General features: G+C 38.3%; 1 protein-coding gene across 6 annotated transcripts; it reads left to right on the top strand.

Annotated features, from left to right (window-relative positions):
* The first annotated feature begins 239 nt into the window (after positions 1-239).
* Positions 240-16466, top strand: s100p (S100 calcium binding protein P). Of its 6 annotated transcripts, none has more exons than XM_072699928.1 (6): positions 240-303; positions 916-1005; positions 13129-13245; positions 13618-13788; positions 13935-14130; positions 14647-16466. In XM_072699928.1, exons 3-6 carry the CDS (start codon positions 13193-13195, stop codon positions 14929-14931), a joined length of 705 nt encoding a protein of 234 aa, XP_072556029.1. In that variant the 5' UTR covers positions 240-303; positions 916-1005; positions 13129-13192; the 3' UTR covers positions 14932-16466. The 6 variants fall into 6 exon arrangements, with proteins under 6 accessions (XP_072556029.1, XP_023700098.2, XP_023700096.1 ...); XM_023844328.2 differs by lacking the exons at positions 240-303; positions 916-1005 and adding an exon at positions 6057-6233 and having other exon boundaries at positions 13054-13245; positions 14647-14851; positions 15218-16466; XM_023844330.2 differs by lacking the exon at positions 240-303 and having other exon boundaries at positions 798-1005.
* Positions 16467-21592: the final 5126 nt, after the last annotated feature.

The following is a 21592-nucleotide window of genomic DNA, read 5'->3' as shown; positions in this document are numbered from 1 at the left end:
TAAGCTTACTTTACCTGGTCTTTTACATTTTTTTGCAGGATTTATTTCTTTTGCAGTCATCCAATGACAAGAATGACAGAAATTTTGGCTCAAACTACACCCTGCTGTGCTTAGTCTTCCAGAACGATCTGGGGCAGGCCATTCCCCCGCTCTCCCTGTTCAGATAGACAGCTCTCATGAATGGTAACTAGGTTCTGGTGCCACTTAGCTCCTAGTCACACTGGAATAACAGCAGGGCTCAGACCCGAACACTGATATTCGCAATTGAAACATTTCCTCACTCAGAACTGATTCCTTAGCCAGGTTAGTTGCTCAAAGATCTCCACATTTTTATACAATTGATAAATATATAATCACACATGAACTAGAACATTGTTACATAACCTTGATTGGAAATGTGATGGAGCTAATGGCTTCACTTAGGACACACACACACACACACACACGCGTACACACACGCACACACACGTGTGCCCGCATGCGTTTGTATTCATATCTTTTTAGAGACTCTCCATGTATTTCTATGGGCATAATCCTAATCCTTAACCCCTATCCAGCCCTAACCTTAACCATAAGTAACCAAACAAAATGCGAGACTTTTGGCATTTTAAGTTTTTTGATTGCATTAACAGATCTTTGTGTGGACTGGAAAATGGTCCTCACAATGTCAAAATAACAGGTTTTTATTACATTGTGGGGAACATTTGGTCCCCATAATGTAATATAAACATAATAGACACACACACACACTTACTTAAGCACATGCAACCACAATGCTTGGCTGACTAATTTTAAGCATGAGAGTCCATTGTGCCTGTCACTCTTAGTGCACCATGAGCTATGTCACACATGTGGGGACACCGGCACTTGACCCAGACATTTAGCAGAACTGTGTCTCTAATAATCAACTTCTAGGAAGGAGCTTGAACAATAACGCTGCAACCCTCAATCTTTAAATGAGAATGGGATTGATAGCACAGTCCAAAGAAAATAGTGCAACTAAAGGTAAGATTTGTTCAAGGCTATTCAACGACTCATTCCAGGCTTATTGTGTTTTACGGTACTTTGTGTTTTCCATCTAGCGCAAGGCAAATCCTCAAATGCAAATTGTAGTTCACTTAAAGTGTATTTTCCTCATTTCTCAAAAACCTGGTTACACGAAATAACAGGTTATGAGTAAGTGTACGCAGGTCTTCCATCTTCCACTGCTTTTGAATTTGTTATTCTGTGTTACAGAATGTTATTGTTCTAGGTGAAGTACTTAATCTGTTGTATTACATTGTAAATAGTAAAAAGAAAAAAACAGCCGTAACGTGCATGTAGGCATGTAGCATATTGTAGCATATTGTAGCATATTGTAGCATGTTGCAGATGGAGTAATTAGCCTCAGTTGAATTTTTCCTTTTTTCTCTTGCCTATCTATGCATTGAAGATCAAAAAATGTAAATGTTTCCTCCTTAGAGACAGTTGTGTGTTGAGGGCCACCAGACAGAAAGGTACAGACCCTGGTGCCTCCTCCAGTGAGGTTTAACCCCGTTTCATGGTTTCGGCAATGATTCAATAAGGAACGAGCTGTTAAAAGAAAAAGTAAAAAAAGACCACGAACGGTGTTGCTGACTAAATAAATGTGTTTGGGAGAGGGATTTGCACAGATATTTATAGCACATAATTTGTCCCTGGAGAGTAAAATGAAAAATGTTAGCGCACTGCTGCTCTGTCATGTTGTGTAAGGATAAGAGCTAACAGGAATATATCAACGTCTTAAAATAACTAAAGGCAAATCAAATAGCATTTTGAGTAGGAACTAAAAAGCCATTTAGGGCTGGGAGGACCTGTTAGGCTGTTACCATTCGGGGAAGTCGCACACAACAATAATAGTGTCCCTTGTCTTAATCGGTCTTGACCTGCTAACCCACGCAATACTCAGTAACCTTCACCAGGTCTCATGGAACAGATGCCTGCGTTAAACTTTCTATTTTCAGAGTGTTGCTGCATGGTCAAGCACATTGAGGAGACACTGCAGACCATCAGCACTCTACACTCATGCCCATTACTCTTTCATCACTTGTAATATTAACTCTAAATTCAGGGTCACTGTAAGTGAATTGTACAGATACATACAAATACGGCACAGTTTACTCTTAGTGGTTGTATGGTTATTTGGCTCTGATTTCCCTTCCAATCATGACACCTAAGCCACAACGCTAGAATACATGTATACTGTACACACAACCATGAAATAAACAGTAATAAAATGTATTATTCATTTATCCATGGTCATGTACTTCTTAACCGCTTAACCAATTGGAAACTAGCAGAACATGAAAACACTGCACAGAATGGGACATGTTTAACACTGGACTACAAATACTCGCCAGTATAATGCATGAACAGGTATTCCTGGTACTGATTCAAGTTTCTCACCTGGAGAATAATGCCTGAACAAATTTCTGTATTTTAGAATGAATTGATGTTTTAATTTTCAATCTTTAAGTCTTAAAAGATTGCGGGAAATAAAGTTGTGCTGATTGTTGTACAGCTTCCAAGCAGCAGGGGACTGATGTCATATCATGAGGCTGTTATTTCAATAAGCAAACAGTGGCTGCATTTCATCTGTTCACCATGCACCTGCTCTTTCAAGTGCTGTCCGCTCTGCCTCAGATCTGCTTTTATCTACCTCTACCTGTCATCTCCCTGTTTTTTTCTGTCTTGCTGAGACACCGGTGAGGAGCTGAGAACTCCCACTGTGCCTGGTATGTGAAATGCTCTGTATAATTGGTATAAAACAGAAATTTATTCTAAAATTTCCCAACATTCAAAACATAAATTTAACTCTACTTTGAATAATAAAATTGTAATCTAGGCAAAGGTGATTTTATTTTATTTTTTACACTTTTGATTATCACTTAAAAGTTGTCATGGTTCATGCCATGGTTGGGATGGCAGAGACACACAGACACTCACCCATGGAAACAGAAACCCAACAATATTTTAGCTACTCTCAGAAGCTAGAGCTCAGTGATGTAGGGCTGCTGAAGAGTATCGCCAAAAAAAGAAACAAGCTCCGAGGGAAGCAGGGATTGGAACACAGGACAAAAAAAGCAAAGAGTATTAAATTCCCTACCGGACACTCAGGAATGATTCCCACCATCTTACCTGCTCTTATGTTTCACAGTATCTGGCACCATTAAACTTATTAGATTTCATGCGATAAATGATAATGCAAAGATGTCGGGTGAGACAGCATGTGTCTCATAGGGTAAGTGAATAAAAGCCTGAAAAGATCTCCTCTGAAATTCCAATCAAGGTATACGATAAAAATTACTCCCACACGTATAACCTGGTAACTGGATTGACACTGTTATCCCCGATTTCCCACTAATATACACCATTGCTGATTAAGTCCCGTATCCTGTAAACTTCTGTGTCCCATACATAGTTATTTTCTAGTCCCGACTTTCTCTGGTCGGAATGAGAAGTCTTTCCTCCTCTCACCTGTTTTTCTTTCCGACACAATCGGCTAAGTGGTAATGGGTCATCCTAACTCTTTGACCTTTTCTGAACATGTCACAAGTTTTGTGTTCCAAACTCGCTGTTTGGCACTCCCATTTACATAGAGACAGAGGACCTTGGAGTGACAGCAGGCTCAAGGTAGAATTTACACAAACTAGTGATTCTCCTTAGTTGCTTAAGCGTGATGAATAAAAAGTTATACAGTTCCTCAGGAATTAATGTCACTCACATATCATACACGTATGACATTTATGCAGTACGACATGTAATGTACCAGACATGTATTAGAAGAGGTTACTGTTTTACACATTTTTCCTCCTGAACATCAATATTTTAGTTAATGTTACGTTATATAGAATATAAACAAGCAGTCTACCCACAACTTGGCTGTGTTTGTAAATAGCTGAGGAAGACTAATGGCAAGCTGAATTACACAGAATGACTCATTGTTTTATAACCACATCTGTATCCATGTGCATGCACTGTTTAGATTCCAAGGATTTTAAGTAATTTTTTTTCACTACAATGCCTTGTTTTCTTTCACAGAGCTGTCCACAGGCATTACATTTGAAATGTGCTGGTTGTCTCAGCAGAACAGCACAGTGGTTCCTGCTGTTCCTTATATTTAATTACTGCATTTTCTATTGCAATCCATGAGGGAGTCTGAGTGTTACAAATGAAGACTGTATGGGAATGTGGAGCGCTGGAAATGATTTAACTCAATTACAATCCGGAATTCGTCTCTTAAAAAATACTAGTCATTGTGTGTCTTCTTCCCCACTTTATAAAGCTCAAATGTATCCATTCATATAACACTTCATATAATTTTAAAACTGAGTAAAAAGGAAAAAAAAACTTTAAATTCCTGTCAAATATACCAGTGATATTTATATAAGTGACAGGTTTTCATCTCAGGGTTCTCACGTATTACCTGGCTGTAATGTGCAAAACAAAATGTAACCCAATATTTGAAAAATGCTCTCTGACCCACAACATGTGATTAGCTTCTGTCGTTTCCTCTTCCAGCATGACTTCCACACAGCAACGGATCTACGACCACAGACCTTTAACAGAACATTACAGTTAATATATAACTATAATACCAGTAAGGGTGAATCCCACTGTACAGGGATGAGTGTGGGTCTGCAGTTTCTGTAGGTGGTCTTGTCATGCAATAACTCTAAGACTGCGATCAGGTTGCTTGTGTTTGCTGTAAAAAGATGAATATATGTTTCTTATCAGGCCTATAAAAAGACAGTGCTCTAAATTACTTATATAGTTATATTTACTAGTTAAATAACAGTAAATTAAAAATGTTAGTTGAAACCCGAATGATAAACTTGGTTGTATTACCATTTAGTGATATTTTTGTTTATATGTTGCATTGAATATTTTAATTTTGGAAATATTTTGTATTGGGACATTTAAAAATGTATGTATACATCGATATGGTGACAGTATATCACAAAGAAACTACTGTGCATCTGAGCGTTACTATATTCAGTGCTACATATTAGTACATTTGTGTGCCACTGTTTGCCATTCATGGGAAGCATCTCATCCGTTGACATTTTGTTGACATTGTGTGTGTGCTTGGCCTCGTTGCCATGACACTGACAGCATCATTAGTGGCACATTCGAACAAATTACGGAGGAAGTTATCGTTTACATGGACATGAAATGTCAGGGTACTCATTACTAACACCGTGTAAAACCTGAAAGGCTATTAGTCAAAGCAGCAATAAAAATTAAATGCTGTTTGTGCCAAATGTACCTCTCAGTAAATTCAATTTAGTACAATGTAGATGTACATCAACAAAATTAAACAACGTAGGTTTGTCATAGTATAAATATGAAAGTAAGTGCTAGAATTGTTTTGTTTTGTGAAATGTAAGTTTTTGACTTTACAACTTAAGTATAACTTACCGTGTTTCACAGAATTCCTGTAATTTCTCTGCCTATTTAATTGCTAATTAAAAAGTAACTGCAGAGTTTAAGATAGAAATAAATTGTAAAGATTATATCTGTTTAAAAGTTAAAATGCTTAAGTTCCAATAGTTAATTCATATAAATTTTTGCCTTAATGTGCAATATATTTTGAACACAAAATATTAAAAAACTATTAATATTTGACAACTGAAATGTTTCGGCATATTACATTTTTATCACTGCCAGTTTCCCTAAAACCTGTCAATCTGATTTACACAATTAGCTAACATTTTCTATGCTTTAATACTCCTCATGCATTTAACACATGACACTTTGAACGAAGTAGCAGCTTGCTGAAGAGCACCAATGCAATTCACTCTTAGCGATTAAATACATGTTAATATTAAAAAATGATTAGCTTGCGCTGACAGATATATCTTTCATGATGTGTTCGCTAAAACCATCTGTTCATAACTTCTTATATTGCTGCCCAAACACAACGCTGCTACCTTGTCCTCACTGCATGATTCAGTATTTACTCAGAGGTGTTGACTTTGAACCTGCCCTAAGAGCCTCTTGCAGTTACTCACCAATGCACAGCTGACTGATTATCTTACTACTGTCTTCCAAAAGAAAGAACATGTACTGAGACTTGCAGATGCCTCAGATTAGTATCACATGAAAGTTAGTGGTGTGTGTCAATAAAATGGCATCATAAACGCATCACAGTTTCACAATTGCAGAGGAGCTGAGCAAGATTTTTCCAAGAAATAACACGACATGCAGCAAAGGTACAGTTACTGAGTTTGTGTTTATTACTTCACCATTCTTAAGTACTCTAGAATATGGAAAAAACGATATGGCATTTGGGCATTTTGTTGTAGGCAGTCTTTACTTACTGTCTGTGTTTGCATGGAAAGACTATTGTAAGACTGGGACTGATTTTCATGGGTTCAATCTTGCAGATGTGATTCATGTTACGCCGCCTGTCCGTCATCCAATTTCTCAAATAAAGCATAATGAAATGTTGTTTTTGTACTATAAATTTGCTTTGATAGGAAATTAACAGATTAATCAATGAGAAGACAAATTAGTGAATATGGGATGAATTAATTAGATAACGAAGCTTAAAGAAACTTTTGACAATATTACTACAACACTTTAATGGACAAGTTAAGTTAAATATTTATCTGTGAATAAAAATCATGTTGATTATATTATATTGAACGTGTCTATAATGTCTTTGGTCAGAAACTGATTTTAAAAAGTTTAGATTGTGCATGGACCAATGAATAGTCAGAAACTGATTAATCCTCTGGAGTTGATTGGACCAATCTACTGGGGTAGATGGGGCTGCATCAGCCAATTAATATGGTCCAGATATGACAAATCAGAATTTACCCACTTTTTCTGTTATCTGTCTTAGCATAAGATTTCCATTTCTTTTCTGCCTTATCTGTACAAGTTCAATTCTTGTGTCTCAATGTGCTTGTCCCAGTGTGTACAGTACATGTACACAAGCTTTTGTATGTCATTTATATCTGCTGGTTTGATACCTGGCGTAAGTTCATTTGTTCAGCTGTCTGTAGTAATACTGTGAAAACTGGATTGCTTTTTATAGGTTTTGTGTCAATGTTTTGAATTGAGAGCTGCCGATTAAAGGATATGCTTCAGCTAACAATTTGAATGTTTGCGCTTTTGCTTTTGCTGTCTGCAGGATTTGAGCTGTACAGACTGACTTATTGCTATAAGCAATATAATAAAATTGCATTTCAATTTCGTTGTTCAAGTGACAATGACAAAGGTTTATCTTATCCTTATATTTTAAAAGTACTGTTATATTTATCTGGGTAGTAAGTGTATATTTTTTTCAGAAAAGCACTGTTTTATTATAGAACGTAAGCAAATAAACACAATAAAAAGTATGAAGGATTCCTTATTCTCTAAGAAGTTATTGATATCTTGCTGGATAGCTAGATGAACATCACTTTGGTTCCCAAATCTCTCCTCATGGCCACCGCAGCCATTTCATGCATTCAATAAATTTCACCACCAGCTTACTTAATTAACTTAATTAATTAAAGAACTTGATTCAAACATGGTTTGTTAGTGGCTGAGTCAACAAACACATGGCTACATGCTTTGAAAAGTTACTAAAAATACTGAGGTTAATTTTGGTTTTGATACAGCAAAGCTAAATCTCTTTGAGAGACATGCAATAATTGTACAATATAACACAACAACGACTGTAACCAAAGCACTAGTAGGAGCCTTCCTAACAGTACAAACGTACGAGTAGTGAAACAGCAGGAGGTTACAAATAGATCTGGTTTTAGTGACAGTCAAATGGGATGGCAAACACCTTCTGTGACACACACACACACACACAGCTAGAAAAAGAGAACATGAGGCTGCCCAGTGTATCCTGCTACTGCAGTTGGGTCACATGTGCCGTTTTTAAGAAAGGCTGTCTTTGTTGACCTAAAGCTAGGCGCCCTATTCTGAGTACGCAAATAGTCCAGCACCTGCTGTCTCAATATGCCTGCCATCAGGAGAGAATTTCACTTTTCCGGATCTGTCCGGCATTCTGAAGGGATCAAGTTATTTTTTCGGCATGTTTTTGTTGAAATATGCAGCATCTCATGGTTAACTTTATTAATCCCATAAAGTGAAATTGTGGATATATTTAATGCCAGGAAATGCTTTTGAAAGACTGCATTTTCCATAAGGTCAATATAGAGAAGCATAATGTTGTGTTATTTTGCTTGAAACAAGAATAATAAATTCAATATTTCAAATAAGTCGATAGTTGTCATTACATGATAAATGACGACAGATTGGAAATTTGTAGGTATTCATCAGTAAAACAAATTCTTACAAATATGTTATTACCATGGTGATTTGTAATAACAACCTTGATTCTGTGTAATGATGTCCATTGATGGTTTGGAAAGCTCAAGGAACAACAGTAAGCGTCTATATTGAATATTTAATCCCCTGTCAGAAACTTTGAAATAAAAGGCATTTTTTAATTAGAAATATCATCTGCAATGAACTAGGTATAGCTTTATTGACACAATATGACAGGTACAACAAAAATAAGCGCCAATATGCCCTCCCTCGCCCCCTACTTCCCTCTGTTCTACCTTTATTCTGTGGGTGTCGTCTATGTTAGGTTAGGTTAACTAGCGTCTCTACATTGCCCATTGTGTGTGCCATGCAATGCCCCAATGTCCTGCCCAGGATGTACCCCTGCCATGTGCCCTAATGTTGCCCCAGGCCCCCTTATGACCCTGTGCTAGATAACTGCTTGGAAGAGGGTATACTGTAAATATGCACATAATTTGTAGACAATTATTTTTAAATATTTAACCCTAATGCTCTTATTATAAATGTATTCAACATCAAACTTTTTTTATTAATATTTTTTTTTACAAAAAGACTTCTCCATAATTTTCATATTTTAAAACTTGAAGTTATGACACCTTGAAAAAGCTATTACAAGTTGCTGTATATAAACTGTCCCACACATAATTAATATGCATGGAAAAATGGAAAATGTGGTATTGCATAAATATTAAAATCCTTTGTTGCTGCAAACCTAAATTAATTATGAATCAGAATTATGTCTTGACAATAAACAAAAAGTTCCGATCTGAAGTTTCTTGATCTGGAGTATTCAGAATAAGTCAGGGATTAAATTGAAGAGCAGATGTTGGCAACACATCCAGTACATCTGAATCTGAGAATACTTCTCTGTTTATTAATTACGAAATAAAAAAAAAACATTCAAAATTGAAAGCAGGAGTGCATCGTGTCAATGCAATAGCTATGCAAAGACAAACCAGGTTTGATATGCTGTTTTGAAACCAGCCAAGTTTGCAAGAGTTACGCTGCTCAATGGCTGACGTGCAAGAAATGACAAAACAAAGAAATATCTAAAAATGCTAATGAGTCATTAGCATCCTTATCGTTCCGCATGATTAAAAAGTTTGACAAGAATAATACTGGGAAGAAAATATTGCACTAATTTAACAATGTAATGGGAAGTATGCTGCTTGCAGCCTTAGCTTATAAGGAGTAAATAGACAATAAATGGTTCTGGATAAAGCCACAATTCAGGAAGATAATGAAGAGGCGAATAGAATACCAGCACTGTATTCATCTCTGTGGTTGAATTGGGTACTTAATGCATGTCCCATCTCACTCCCCATGAGCAATACAGACACACATGGATTTCCCCAATGGTTTTTCATTACATCTGAGCAACAGCATGTGAAATAATAAAATTCTCATTAGTCTAATACACCATTAGAGAACAATTATATTTGCTTGGTTAATGGCGGTAAGTCAAACACTAAAGTTTTGGCAGTAAATCAAGAACTATAGTAAATGTCTGTGGGGGGAAAAAGTTACAAAAACATAGGAGAAAAACTAAAATCATAAGGAAAATTTAACAGAACACAAGAATCATTTATGAAATGTAATTCCTGGTAATAAATAATTACACACGGTAAATTGGTGAACTATATCAGGGTTATCAGCTAAAGTGTTTCAAATTCCAAAAGCATTAGCTCACTGAATGCTCCTTACAAAGCATTAGCACTGCAAACCATACTTATATCCTTCAGGGTCTTACAGGTTGTTACAATCAACAGAATAATGCAGTAAGTGAACTGTATATTTAAACAACTTTTATATATAGAGCGAAATAATACCTTTCAATGTTTGCAGTTTTAAATTCAACATTTAATTTAAGCTTCTGGATATGACTGAAAGCAGTATGATATTAAAAGTTCAGGCAACCCATTCCACTGCATCAGCTTGCATACATAACTGGTTTTGACTCTGCTGTTTATTCATTTAACAACAGCAGTAATGTCCTTTGATATGCAATTATGTCCTTTACCTTCTGTGATGTCATTAGTGGTACAATATCATGCAAAATTAGGCATGTAATCTTCTGCTAAATGAGAGAGGTAAGTTGAGGCCATGTTGTTAATGAACACAGTGATGCTAATGAGACACAGTGGACATAGTAATGAATTTAGGCATCAACAGAGATGGCACTTTTCTTTGCTAAATATAAGCTGAAGGGCAGCATTACAAACTTTATATCATATTTTAACAAAGCATCATGGAAGGAACTGTATGGGATGAAACAGGAACTGTATGGGATGAAACAGGAACTGTATGTGATGAAAAAGGAACTGTATGGGATGAAGCAGGAACTGTATGTGATGAAAAAGGAACTGTATGGGATGAAGCAGGAACTGTATGGGATGAAACAGAAACTGTATGGGATGAAGCAGGAACTGTATGTGATGAAACAGGAACTGTATGGGAGGAAACAGGAACTGTATGTGATGAAACAGGAACTGTTGGGAGGAAACAGGAACTGTATGTGATGAAACAGGAACTATATGTGATGAAACAGGAACTGTATGGAATGAAGCAGGAACTGTATGTGATGAAGCAGGAACTGTATGTGATGAAACAGGAACTGTATGGGAGGAAACAGTAACTGTATGTGACGAAACAGGAACTGTATGAGATGAAACAGGAATTTATGGGATGTAACAGGAACTGTATTGGATGAATCAGGAACTGTATGGGATGAAACAGGAACTGTATGAGATGAAACGGGCAAACTTACCGTAGTCCTCTTCCGATGTTGAGTATCATTCATACCCAACATCCATTTCCCCATTCCCCATTAATATCTGATATTAATTTTATTCTTTTACAGGTATACTGTCAGATGAATATATGGGTGGACAAATTAAAAAATATTAGATGCTTTTATTGAGTTTTTAACTGTGCAAGAATTGACATATTCATATATTTTGCACAATTATTAATTTAGAAAGATTTTGTATCTTTACCAAAATAATAAGTGGTGACCCCCCCCCCAGCCCACCCCACCTCATAAAAACTGGATTAGGAAGAAAATTAGAAATATAAAATTTAATAAGTTAGTGTAATAAGATCATGTTAAAATATGAGAGAAGAGATGGTGGCAGGTTCACTAAAAAGGCAGAAAATAGTTTTTTATATAATAAGGATAACTCGTGTATTAGAAGGTGGTGAGAAATGACAGATGCTGTTCATCAGTCTGCCTAAACCATCAAGGTCAATCCCTAATGAGAAGTTACCGCCATAGCAACCGTGTTATCATGGCTTTGTGCCACTGTGTGTCAGACACCAGACAATTTATTTTAATGAGTGACATTAACACCGTAACATATGATGTCGGAGGAGTAGGAAAGTTGATGAGAAAAAAATATAGAAAAAGCAGAAGGTAAGGAGATTTTGTATTCACTCCATTCAGAGTTTCATGGTATGTGCATCAGGGAGGGAGCAGAGCAGAGAGTGTCCAGGGTTAGGATTGTAAAGGTTGATCCATCTTTCTTTGAGTACGAGGTGCAGAAAGCAGTGGAGTGCAGAACAGGCTGATATGAAGCCTGCCTTCTTGACAGCTGGTTGGCAGTTCCAGAGCCCATTTTGATGAAGCAAGAAGAGAGGGTAGGGGATCGGGATTTGGATGGATCAGTTTACCATTACAGTAGAAACAAGAGGGTTCGATCAACACCAGTGACTCTATTGCCTTCTGGAACAGAAATAACAGATTAGAACATCGGGACTATGGATGATGGGGAAAAAAACGTGTCAAGTGCAGCTGTATGGCTAATTAGGCTGCTGAAGTTTTGTACTATAGTTTCCTTTGTCGGGACAGTCTCAGAATATTTCTCCTATGTGCTTGATCGGCCCTCCCTCTCTTGGGGCGGATAGGTGACAAGGTTGCTACTACAGAAGTGAGCGACAGATAAATTGCCAGCAAATTCTTTTCACTGCTGAGCAGAAAGGATGCGACACACTGCTGTTGATGTGCCTTAATGCTGAATTGCACAGCTGAAATACCATAAAAAGCCCAATATAAATCAGGCATCTCGCCGGTAAAACATTGCCCAAAATGTCATCACCTCTTATCCAACCACCATGTGGCCCCTGAACGAGGGCCTTAACCCTGAGTTGCTCTGGACAAATTACCTGATATATGGCCTATATATATTCACTGTAGTTGCATACTAATATAAAATAACCCTGAATTGTTATGATTTAAATGCTGTTGAATTAACAGGTATACTTAACACATTAACGTGTTAAATTCTATCCTGACATGATATAAATCAATGACGCATAAAATGTGCAACATGATAATCCCATAAAGTAGTTTGATTGAAAGACATTTTTGTATGCTCTAGCTTAGAGTTCAAAGCAAAACATGGTTTATTTATACTCCTTATTTACCATACGAGATGATGACCTTGAAACCCTTTGCCTAAAACTAATTGCTGAAATTTTGCAAGGGATCTATGTTGTGCCAGTCTAAGTGCTGTCAGCTAATTATCATTCCACTACCACTGCCACTTTGGAATACAAATATTAAATAACAAATGAGCAGCCCGAAAATTTAGGACCAATTAGGAAGGCTTGACGCATGCTAGGCTTGTGATCTGAAGACTGTTCCTCCATCGTTCATCTTCTGTCACCTCCTTTAACGGAATTCCACCATGCAAAGTAGGAGCCGTGTGATTCCTTTCTTTTCAGAGGGACTGTGGAGGCAGGACGCCAGGATCACAGCTTGAGTGTGAGTACACAGATAACTGAGCGTCTCTCCCCCAGGTCTTTCCAGCCATCCTCTCAGACGACTTCTGTGAGTGGGCAGAGCACTAAAGTCTCCCGGAGAATGTTCCTCTGGGCAGGGAGCAAAGGAGCCCAGGGACCAAGCCAAGGAAGAAGGTAGAGAGCAACTTTAAGATAAAATAAGCCCTATTTTAATTACCGAAAAAGTGCCGTCCAGTAGATTTGAATGTTGTTGACCGACTAGGTTGTTACACTGTAATTTTTAAGAAAGGGCATTCATTATTTTTTCCATTTCAGATTGACGAATGTATATATGCATTATATCAAAAGTATTGCATGCAAATGTAAAAATACTGTTTATAAGTATAGCAAACATGCACACAACACAAATGAATTACGGAACCCAAAGAGATAAGCTGTGAAATTTAGTCATATAAAATTAGCGTCACTTAAAAGTAAAATGAATTACTCAACTACCTTTAGAATTTCAGAAAGCTAAAAAAATCTATTATGTGTTTCATGCATCAGGACAATTTACCAGAAAATCTGGGAGTACGACTCTCTGGACAAGAAGAAAACTGTGACTGCTCTTAAGGCTGGAGAGGACAGGGCGATTCTCTTAGGCCTCGTCATGATCCTCTGCTCCATTATGATCTATTTCATTCTGGGCATTACAATAGTGCGCTCCTATTCAGACAGGTACAGTACAGTGACTGATACTGTATCATCGTGTGCATGTGTGTGTCTACTGTTCCAGTTCTTCCTCTTGGCAATGTTCTGTCTACAAAATATATAAGCAGAAATCCACCAAACACACCATATTTTTTCTCCTCGATTATGTTCAGTGTGTGGACAGAGGAATCCAGCTGCAGTGTGATCAATTCTACTATCATAGGAGAGATCAACTGTACTTACAGCTGTGGCTCTGACTGCCGGAAAACGTCTAAGTATCCCTGCCTGCAAGTGTTTGTCAGTCTGAATACATCTGGGAAGACTGTGCGTCTGTTGCTGAACGAGGAGATGCACAATATGAACCCAGATGTAAGTCCGGAGAAATATGCAATACTTTTTCATATTCAAGGTGCAAAAGGCATTATGAACCAGACATTTGTACAGTGCTTATCAAGTACTGTCCGATTCATGATCAGCATCACTACTTTTAATTCAGTTGCTTTAAGTACACAAATGGAAAATTTATACTCAAATAATTCAACTCTTTCAATATTCACAATAATGTAAAATGAAGACCTTGCAACTCTGTATTGAATAAGCCATTAGAAGATGGGTGGGTGTATGAAAAAGACTGACAAATATTTTTGAATATTAGTTTTGTCAAAACTAGTATTCAAAAATTTGCCTGTGTTAGGAACTTGCCAGTTATTTGCACCAAAATTGCCTGTATTAATAGGAAATTGCCAATTGATTATGAGAAACGTCATAGTAATACAAACTATATCAACTGTATACGTACACATGAAAAAAAAAAATCTATTACAGATCAGTCATCATTTTGAATTATTGTCAACATAAAACCTCAAATATATTTTTCTGTTACAGTGTTTCTATGTGCCAAAATGTCAAAAGGATCTTGTGACAATGCATACAGTAATTATAAACATTATTGGGCACCTACGATTGCATCCTCAATTCTGCTGCTATTACGACCCAGCCGAACGTCAGGACAGCGTTCTACTAACGCAGCTGTACAGCCATACTACAGTTCTACAGTCCCTCTTTTGGCCCACGATTATTTTCTTTGGAGGTACCATCATCATTGCATTGGTCAAGCTTACGCAATATCTGTCGATACTCTGTGAAAAGATCAGCAAACTTAATGGCTGAAATGGCTACAGAAGTTGCATCAGAAGCTGTAGAAGATGAGCTGTAAACGTTGAATCCTTTTAGGCTGGTTATTTTTGAAGAGCTGAATAAATACATTTTTATTTAAATGCTTATTTTTATGCATTTTCTATGGCAATCAAAGATGAAGACGAGCAGACCTGTTTTATATTTAAAATCCTCTTTATGGTGTATATCCAGCAAAAATCACATGGATGCTGTATGAAGAACAAAAGCTATGTGACCTGCCCTTGTAAGTGACAGTAATTTATTTATGTTTGGCACACAGATTTATTCAAGGAGGAACGATAAGAACTTCAAAGCGAAGTATGTCAAACTTTTTTCCATGCAACCTGTAGTTAGGAAATGGATAGTAAATTTCTATTTTGTACTTTGGAAAGAACTTTTGTATTACCTCAAGGACTGGAAATGATTAATTCCAGGCATATATTATGGTTTAACATAAACTGCAATGATGCATTTAAGTTGGTCTAAAACATTGAGATACAGTGTTATAACACAATGTAACCAAATGCATTTTGGGTACATTTGCAGTTACAGTATATTGTGTGAGGAGCCTGAATTCCGGTGCGTTCCTTCGGCTCACTCTACTTTAATTGTGATATTTTTTTGTATGACAATTCACAGATATGCTATCTATATTTTTGGCAAATAGGAATTCAAGGTTTCCAATGTTAATTTCTTACATACGTTTGATTTAAACATCACACATCTCCTCCTCATGAATAAACAATCGACCACAGCAGTTATTGTAATGTACATGTAGTTTTGGTTGTGCTTCAGGACCTAATTGTTTAACTTCAGCACAGGTTTTGATTCCATCTTTTGTTACGAATAATTCATTGATTGCTTATTAATTATTAATTTATGGTTACATGTAGGCAGATAAAAAAAAGGTCAAAGTTACAATTGGTGCTTATTTCAAGTTATCGCAATGATCGTAAAGATAACTAACTACTACTGCTATAATCGATATAAGATTTAAGCCAATGCATTTACTGAAATGTCATTTGCGATGCTTCCATATGTTTTAATGCCAAATGGGCACATCAATGACACTAATAAAGTTGCAGTCAGTTGTGGTAAATCTGAGACCATGAACCAGTTCTTTGGTTGTCTATATTTCCACCACTGAGTACTGCAGGTGGGCACATGCTTTGATAATGACTGCGTTTTATCTTTTCTGGTTTTAAAAATAAATAATTTAACGAAGCATGAATGTAGAACAGGGTACAGAAGTGAATGTGATTTTTCAATGGATGGTGATTTCCAAAGAATTTGTGATTGATTACAAACATTGTATTAATGCATCTTGGCAGAACGATGTAACCAGTGTAAATATCCATTTTCATTCCAGTTTGTATGCTATGGTATTATACACAAGCCACATTCTCACAACCTAAATTACAGCGAATAGCTTATCTGTAAGCTAAGATTTATGTACTTTTATCTACTTTTATACTTTTGTGCAAGATATAATTTATATGAGGTGACTAATAAATATGTTTCTAATAAAATGTTGGCAGTGTTTTTTATATGGTTCACAGCAAGCATATATTAATAAAATAAAATACATTAGTTTCAATATGTTCTGTAATGCATTCTTCAATAAAAATATTAAATGAACAAGCAATCCCTTATGTATCCCTTATACAATAGGAAATCATTATACATTTCCATTAAATTGTGACCATAAATTGCTTGCTAATTTAGACAAAGTCTGAGCCATAATAATAGCTAAATGGACAGAGATTGAAAGTTCAGGTTCAGAAAGTAAAAATCCAGAATCTTTATCATCTGACTTTGTTTAAATGAGCTATCATTTTCAGTAGTCTTAATTAAGCCAGTCTGCCATTTACAGAGGTGGAAAGTTCAGGTTTCGAAAGTAAAAATCCAGACCAAGATTTTGTTTCAACCAACTAGTTGAGTATAGAGTTACAGTCACAGAGTACTCAGCTAGTTGGTTGAAACAAAATCTTGGTCTGGATTTTTACTTTCTGAACCTGAACTTTCCACCTCTGTAAATGGCAGACTGGCTTAATTAAGACCACTGAAAACGATAGCTCATTTAAACAAAGCCAGATGATAAAGATCTATGACTAATGATCCTTAGGTGGTTGGGGGTTAAGGTCAGCCCTCAGGTAGGTCAGTCAATAATATTGGTTTTGAAGGTTAATTAATGAACGAGTTTGTGGAAAATTGTGACAAAAAGAGAGACGGTAGACAGAATGTCTTTAGTTGTATATTGGGATTCAGCAGCACACTGGTCTACCGAGACTCTGCCCTGCATATAACGTTCAGAAAAAATGGAACCTGACCATGGAATGTCTTTTAAGTAAATCACATGACCTTCCTTTTTTACGTTCACAAAGTATGCTTGATTTTATTATTCCAGAAATGGATTTTGAGCATAAACCTCTGGAATGTTCTACAAGTCCATTAACAAAAACACAGGTGTATAAAGAGATTGAGATGTGTAAGGGCCAGCCCTGGGGATTTATGCACCTTAGGTGAGATTAAACTGAGGAAAATTATACTGTGATAATTATCGTAATCGTTTTATCGCCTAGCCCGACTTGTGTCTCTAATTAAGATTTATTCAAACCTTTCCAGCAACTCAATTTGTTGTTATACAATTTGCAGAATTATGCTACTGCCTGTTTTTTGGGCCTCTGAAATGTTCTAGCCTAGGGGTGAGCAATCTTATCCGCAAAGGGCTGGTGTGTATGCGTGTTTTTGGGATAACCTTTAGGTCAGCTGTTCGAACCCAGGTGTGAGGACTCTTCAGCCGATCAGTTCTCTAATTAATAATCTAATTAGGGAGTTGCAGCAAAAACCCGGGTACACACTGGCCCTTTGCGGATAACATCGGTCACCCAAGTTCTAGCCAGTTGAACAGCTTCCTTTAGCTTAGGTTAAACATAGCAGTCAGGTTTTCCTTTCTCAAATAAGAAGTCACATTTGTAGGTGACCATAGCACACAATTGAATTCTGACTTGCACAGTCCACAACACTTTTGTTTCTGGTCAAACCTAAATGTTAGCCCACGATTATTCTGAATGGTTGGTATAGTTTTTCCTAACCAAACATCAGCATCTCATGCAAATGTTTTGTGCTGTCCGTGGCCTCTAACCATGAAAAACAATGGCATATTTTACGATCATCTAGCAAAAAAAATTAATTCCTGTAGATGCATTGACAATTCTAGACCTATGTAAGGGGGCTTCAGCCCACATATTCTTTGTCAGGCTCCCTGAAAATGTATACACAGCTCTGGAAAAAAATCAGGACATGACAGCATAATTTTCAGTTTCACTAAATTTCTCAGTTTATGGATATGCACCCGTGTAAAATATATTATTTTTTTGCAAACTCAAGCCTGGCTCTTCTCTGCTTCGCATTGATGAAGGGCTTCTTCCTTGCTTTATGGGTCTTTAGTCCTGTTTCTAATAGCCTGTTATGAACTGTCCTAGCAATGCACTTCACACCACTTAATGTTTCCCATTCTTTTTGAAGGTCACTTGAGGTCATCCTTCAATTTATGAGACGCTGCCAGATAACTTGACGTTCATCTCTGGCATTTGAAGGTTGCTTCTGCCCTCTAGCTGGCTGGTTTCTGGTTGTTTCCAGTGTCTCCTGCTTCACCTTTATCTTTGTCTTAGAAGCTTTGAGCCTGGAAGCAGCCTGACTTGCAGTGTAGCCTCCTGCCAGCAGAACCAGGATTAAACCAGGATTTAAAAATGCAGATTTAAAAAAAAAAATATAGAGTGGTGTCTTAATTTTATTCCTGAGCTGTATTTATATTTACTTACAAAGACTTTCTGAGGTTGCTGAGCCCCCTAGGGGTCAAATCAAAGAATTGCCCCACATAAAGTATTTCTATGTATGCAGCCTTGTCAGACACAAAATAAGACACGCTTTTTTTGGGCATTAAATAATGGCCCAATTTTCAGTAAACTGCATACCGCAAACCTTAACACATCACGTTGGATGGTTCATTTAATTCTCTCCACCCCAAAATTTTGCACGTTGAAAGGGAACTCCTAAAAATGCATAGGCAATATGTCCAGTCGCAAAATTTATTGCGTCTCTGCCTTTCCACTGCTAACTTTTCACTCTGTGTCTTTAGTAAATCCAGACGGTACTATTTTAATGCCAAAAGACGGTTTGCCCTGATCTAAACCTTTAGCATGCTTTGCTGCACCAGTACCTGTAAATGGGTGTCAGATCAGATGCCCTTGGACAGGGAACTGACTGGCCGAAACTAAAAATACTTTCTAGGGTACAATCAACCACATGACAGAAGATATCACACACACCCACACACACACCACCCAGTCGTGTAATCATATTTTTTTGGGGACCGCTCATTCATTTCTATGGGAAAAATGCTAATGCTAACTATGACAACCTTAACCCCTACCCAGCCCTAACCATGACCATAAGTAACCAAACAAAAGTTTTGGCATTTTTAGTTTTTTCATTGCAGTCAAGAATTTTTATAAAATAGAGTTTTCCCAAGGTAAAAAAAAGGGTATTCATGACGTTGTGGGGACATTTGGTCCCCACAAGGTAAGGTATACCTGGACACATACACACACACACCCATGCACACACAATCTTTCTGACCTTCCCAGCCTAGACAGAGACCCCCAGAGGTTTTGCCTTCACCTATATCAAATTATGCAGTTGTGTTTCCCGTCCTCCTCTCCTCCCTTGTCTTCTGGCTTTTATTAGCTATTCATTTACACAGCTGTCACCCTAAACTGTGACATGTTCGCAAATGACATTCTTTGACTCACTGTTAGGCAACCATGTTAGGAAAGGCACCGTATAAAAATAGATTGGAATTTAGTTATTGTTCTATATTTGTACATTAAACAACCTGGTAACACTTTACTTAAGACCATGTTTTAGTCATTTATAAACACATTCATAACAGATAATAAGGCATTCATTCAGCAGGGCTGGTCAGTGCCCTGGGGGCACCATCGGCAGGCGTCATCACCAGTGTAGCCTGTCGGCAGGGCTGGTCAGTGCCCTGGGGGCACCATCGGCAGGCGTCATCGCCAGTGTAGCCTGTCGGCAGGGCTGGTCAGTGCCCTGGGGGCACCATCGGCAGGCTTCATCGCCAGTGTAGCCTGTCGGCAGGGCTGGTCAGTGCCCTGGGGGCACCATCGGCAGGCTTCATCGCCAGTGTAGCCTGTCGGCAGGGCTGGTCAGTGCCCTGGGGGCACCATCGGCAGGCTTCATCGCCAGTGTAGCCTGTCGGCAGGGCTGGTCAGTGCCCTGGGGGCACCATCGGCAGGCTTCATCGCCAGTGTAGCCTGTCGGCAGGGCTGGTCAGTGCCCTGGGGGCACCATCGGCAGGCTTCATCGCCAGTGTAGCCTGTCGGCAGGGCTGGTCAGTGCCCTGGGGGCACCATCGGCAGGCTTCATCGCCAGTGTAGCCTGTCGGCAGGGCTGGTCAGTGCCCTGGGGGCACCATCGGCAGGCTTCATCGCCAGTGTAGCCTGTCGGCAGGGCTGGTCAGTGCCCTGGGGGCACCATCGGCAGGCGTCATTGCCAGTGTAGCCTGTCGGCAGGGCTGGTCAGTGCCCTGGGGGCACCATCGGCAAGCCAGTGTAGCCGTTTTGTGCCGCAGTCACCGAGGGCATGAGCACTTGTAGGGACACGAACAAGCCAATTTTACTTTGCCACAGACGGTGTGTGCTACAGGAAGTGAAATCGTGGCTCAGTCAGCACCCCTGAGAAACTGGCACCCTAGGCGGCTGCCTATGTTGCCTATAGGAGACACCGGCCCTAGGTGTCAGGTGCAGGACCGTGGTAATGGGCGACAAGGTTGCCTGCAGAACATATTTAAACTACTTCAAAATTCATTGGTGAATCATATGGTATGGAACAAATGGCAGTTTAGTGTAATGGAAACCAACTACACAAAATGAAAAGAATTTTGAAAAAAAAACCCTAATTGAAAATGCATAACTGATATTTTCATTAAAACTGGATTTTCTGAACTTCCGGTGGCACGGTAGTGGAGATGGCAGCATAATCGCAGAGCTCCGGTATCAGCCTAAAGTTTTTTCACTCGATTTGTCGTAATTCAATTTATTCAACATTCATACGATTATAAGGATGAGTGGGGATAAAGCTAAAAAACAAGGAAGAACACGAAGCACTGCTGCTGGACGAGATAATGAAAAAGAGGTCGGAGACGGCGAAACTGCACAAGATGGAGGCTATGAAGGAAATGAAAACATGGACATAATTCGGGAAACAGTGAGTGCAGTTCTTACTGCCGGAATGGAAACTCTTAGAACGGAGTTAAAAAGTGACCTGTTGGAATCCCGTAAATGCTTTAGGGAGGATATTAAAGAGCAGATGGATGAGTTCACATCAGAAATACACAGAAAATTACAGGATATGACTGGTCAGATTGAGGCAGTAGTGGGGCGCGTTGGAGAGATCGAGAAAAACTTGGCCGATACAGAGCGGTGGGACATTGGAGTTAAGAGCACTCTCACCCAGCTACTGACTAACCAGAGAGCACTGCAGGATAAGGTGACTGAAATGGAAGGCCATTGTAGACGTAACAATATTCGGATATATGGAGTACCTGAGGAGGCAGAAGGTACTTCCGCAA

This window comes from Paramormyrops kingsleyae, chromosome 15 (assembly GCF_048594095.1).
Source record: "Paramormyrops kingsleyae isolate MSU_618 chromosome 15, PKINGS_0.4, whole genome shotgun sequence".
Classification (NCBI taxonomy): domain Eukaryota; kingdom Metazoa; phylum Chordata; class Actinopteri; order Osteoglossiformes; family Mormyridae; genus Paramormyrops; species Paramormyrops kingsleyae.
The sequence above is the reverse complement of the archived record's forward strand: the minus strand, read 5'-3'. Positions and strand labels throughout refer to the sequence as shown.